At 32.9% G+C, this 1,969-nt stretch overlaps 1 protein-coding gene across 1 annotated transcript; it reads left to right on the forward strand.

Annotated features, from left to right (window-relative positions):
- LOC105560142 lies at positions 1–1,774 on the forward strand. Its single transcript, XM_012008993.1, has 5 exons — positions 1–79; positions 441–653; positions 732–826; positions 1,048–1,272; positions 1,503–1,774. The coding sequence occupies exons 2-5, from the start codon at positions 450–452 to the stop codon at positions 1,564–1,566; spliced, it is 588 nt and encodes a 195-aa protein (XP_011864383.1). The 5' UTR covers positions 1–79; positions 441–449; the 3' UTR covers positions 1,567–1,774.
- Positions 1,775–1,969: the final 195 nt, after the last annotated feature.

Raw genomic sequence — 1,969 nt, forward strand, 5'->3', positions numbered from 1 at the left:
ACTAGACTTTCCATTACATTTGCCTCAATAATATTTACGACTGCATTAAAAAAATAGCGAAACTTTCTCGTTTTAAAGGGTGAGTCAAAAAATTTTGAAGAAATGTTCTTATGACCTAGTTTACATACATTGTGCACTTGATGCGCGTATCAGATAATGTATTTGAACAGATCAGTCAATTACTAAACAAATTTACTAGTTGTTTTCAGTATTGAATAAAGTAAACATTTATATTTTATTTAAGATTTTAAAAATTTTAACATATTTTTAATGCAGTTTATCTAGAATTATATAAAGAAGTTGCTAAAGTTCCTATGTAAGCTAGGTTTTGGTTCTGAAACAAAAACTATTCCTTACTTTTGAAGACATTGTGTTCTTCCTAATTGTACGTGTCATAAATTTGATCGTGCTTAATATTGTGTATTGTGGATGATACGCAGGTCGGTTTGATGAGACATGGTAAATTGTTAGCTGAATCGGCGCCGCAGAAATTACTGGAGAAATTTCAATGCTCGTCATTGGATGAAATTCTCCTGAAATTATGCGAGGCACAAAATAATGCAGTTACTTTAAATGAAGCTCAGGGATCCAATATGGAAGACACGGGTAGCGCTGCCTTCACTCACGATCAAGACAAATATGAACAACTAAAAGTATGTACGATTTTTATTGTTATAAAAAGCTTTGCAAATTTATATCATTTTAAGACATTAATAAGTCAAATTATTAAGGGAAACAAAAGGGTTTCGAATAGACAAGTTTCACGGTTAAGAAGATTCCAAGCTCTATTTGTAAAGAATATCATCCGATTTACCCGTGATTACTCGTAAGTATTTATCATAACATTCATAACTTATCAATAATGCAAAAGGGATGGCTTTGTTAACAAAATAAAATTGCAATTGTTTCAATTTCGAATGTTGCCTTTTCGAATGTTTCCTTCAATATACAGTTCTGAATTGTCATATACGAGCTAGAGGTTATATGTATTTCAACATCTTGAGCTTTCATCAACTGGAAATTTCATAACATAAATAATTCTTACAGACAGCTAATTATTGCGATAGTCTTGCCGATAGTCGAACCCAGTATATTGCTTTTCGCAATAGGTAGTGATCCAAAGAACTTGAATATTGGAATTGTTAATGATGAAGCTGGCAATTGCGAATACGGCAGCAACTTTGGCAATATTTGGAATGACGAAACTACCTGCCACTTCGGCAATCTCAGTTGTAGATTCCTACACATTTTGACAATTCCATTGCAACACAGGTGTAATTTCAAAATTAATAATGTAATGTAATTATACATATATATAATGACGTGTTTAAGTACACGAATAGGTACAATGGCGTTTTCTGTTTTCTCGGTATCCTCTTCTCTGTCACCTATTATTCCAATGTAAATTGGAAAGTTTTTTATTCAATATTAATTTAAAGAAACAGAATAATAATTATTAACACGTTTGTTGATGATTCTCATTAATTATATTTCGTTTTCAGAAGTATTATGACAATATATCAGAAGCGAGATATGATATCCAAAGAGGAGAACTTCATGGTATAATATATTTTCATCAAAATTTTTCCGAAGCTCTAGAGATACGAATGGAAAATGTCACTTTCACGAAGGATTAATTTTCATCTTCTTGCCAGTCAGATTCAAGTTTTCCTCGACATGAGCGGTACGTTATATGTTGTGCAGGGCATTTCACAAATAGTTTAAAAAATTTCACTATTTTGTATATGTGTATGTATGTTTTGACACAGCCGCGCGCTCGCGCGTAGAAACGCAGCGATAAAAATTTACAAACACGTATGCAGCCCCAATGACCTTGACCCTGACATATGTTGTCAAAGTCGCCTCCCTGAGTGACCCTCAGAAGATTTTAACCGTCGCTCGTTGTTTGTTAAAAAATTAGAAATTTGCATGTTCTTATTTCGCTCTTAAAGCTTCCTCTATGAGGAAG

The sequence above is a fragment of the Vollenhovia emeryi genome, unplaced genomic scaffold (genome assembly GCF_000949405.1).
Source record: "Vollenhovia emeryi isolate VEMERY1.0 unplaced genomic scaffold, V.emery_V1.0 DF946184.1, whole genome shotgun sequence".
NCBI classification, from domain to species: domain Eukaryota; kingdom Metazoa; phylum Arthropoda; class Insecta; order Hymenoptera; family Formicidae; genus Vollenhovia; species Vollenhovia emeryi.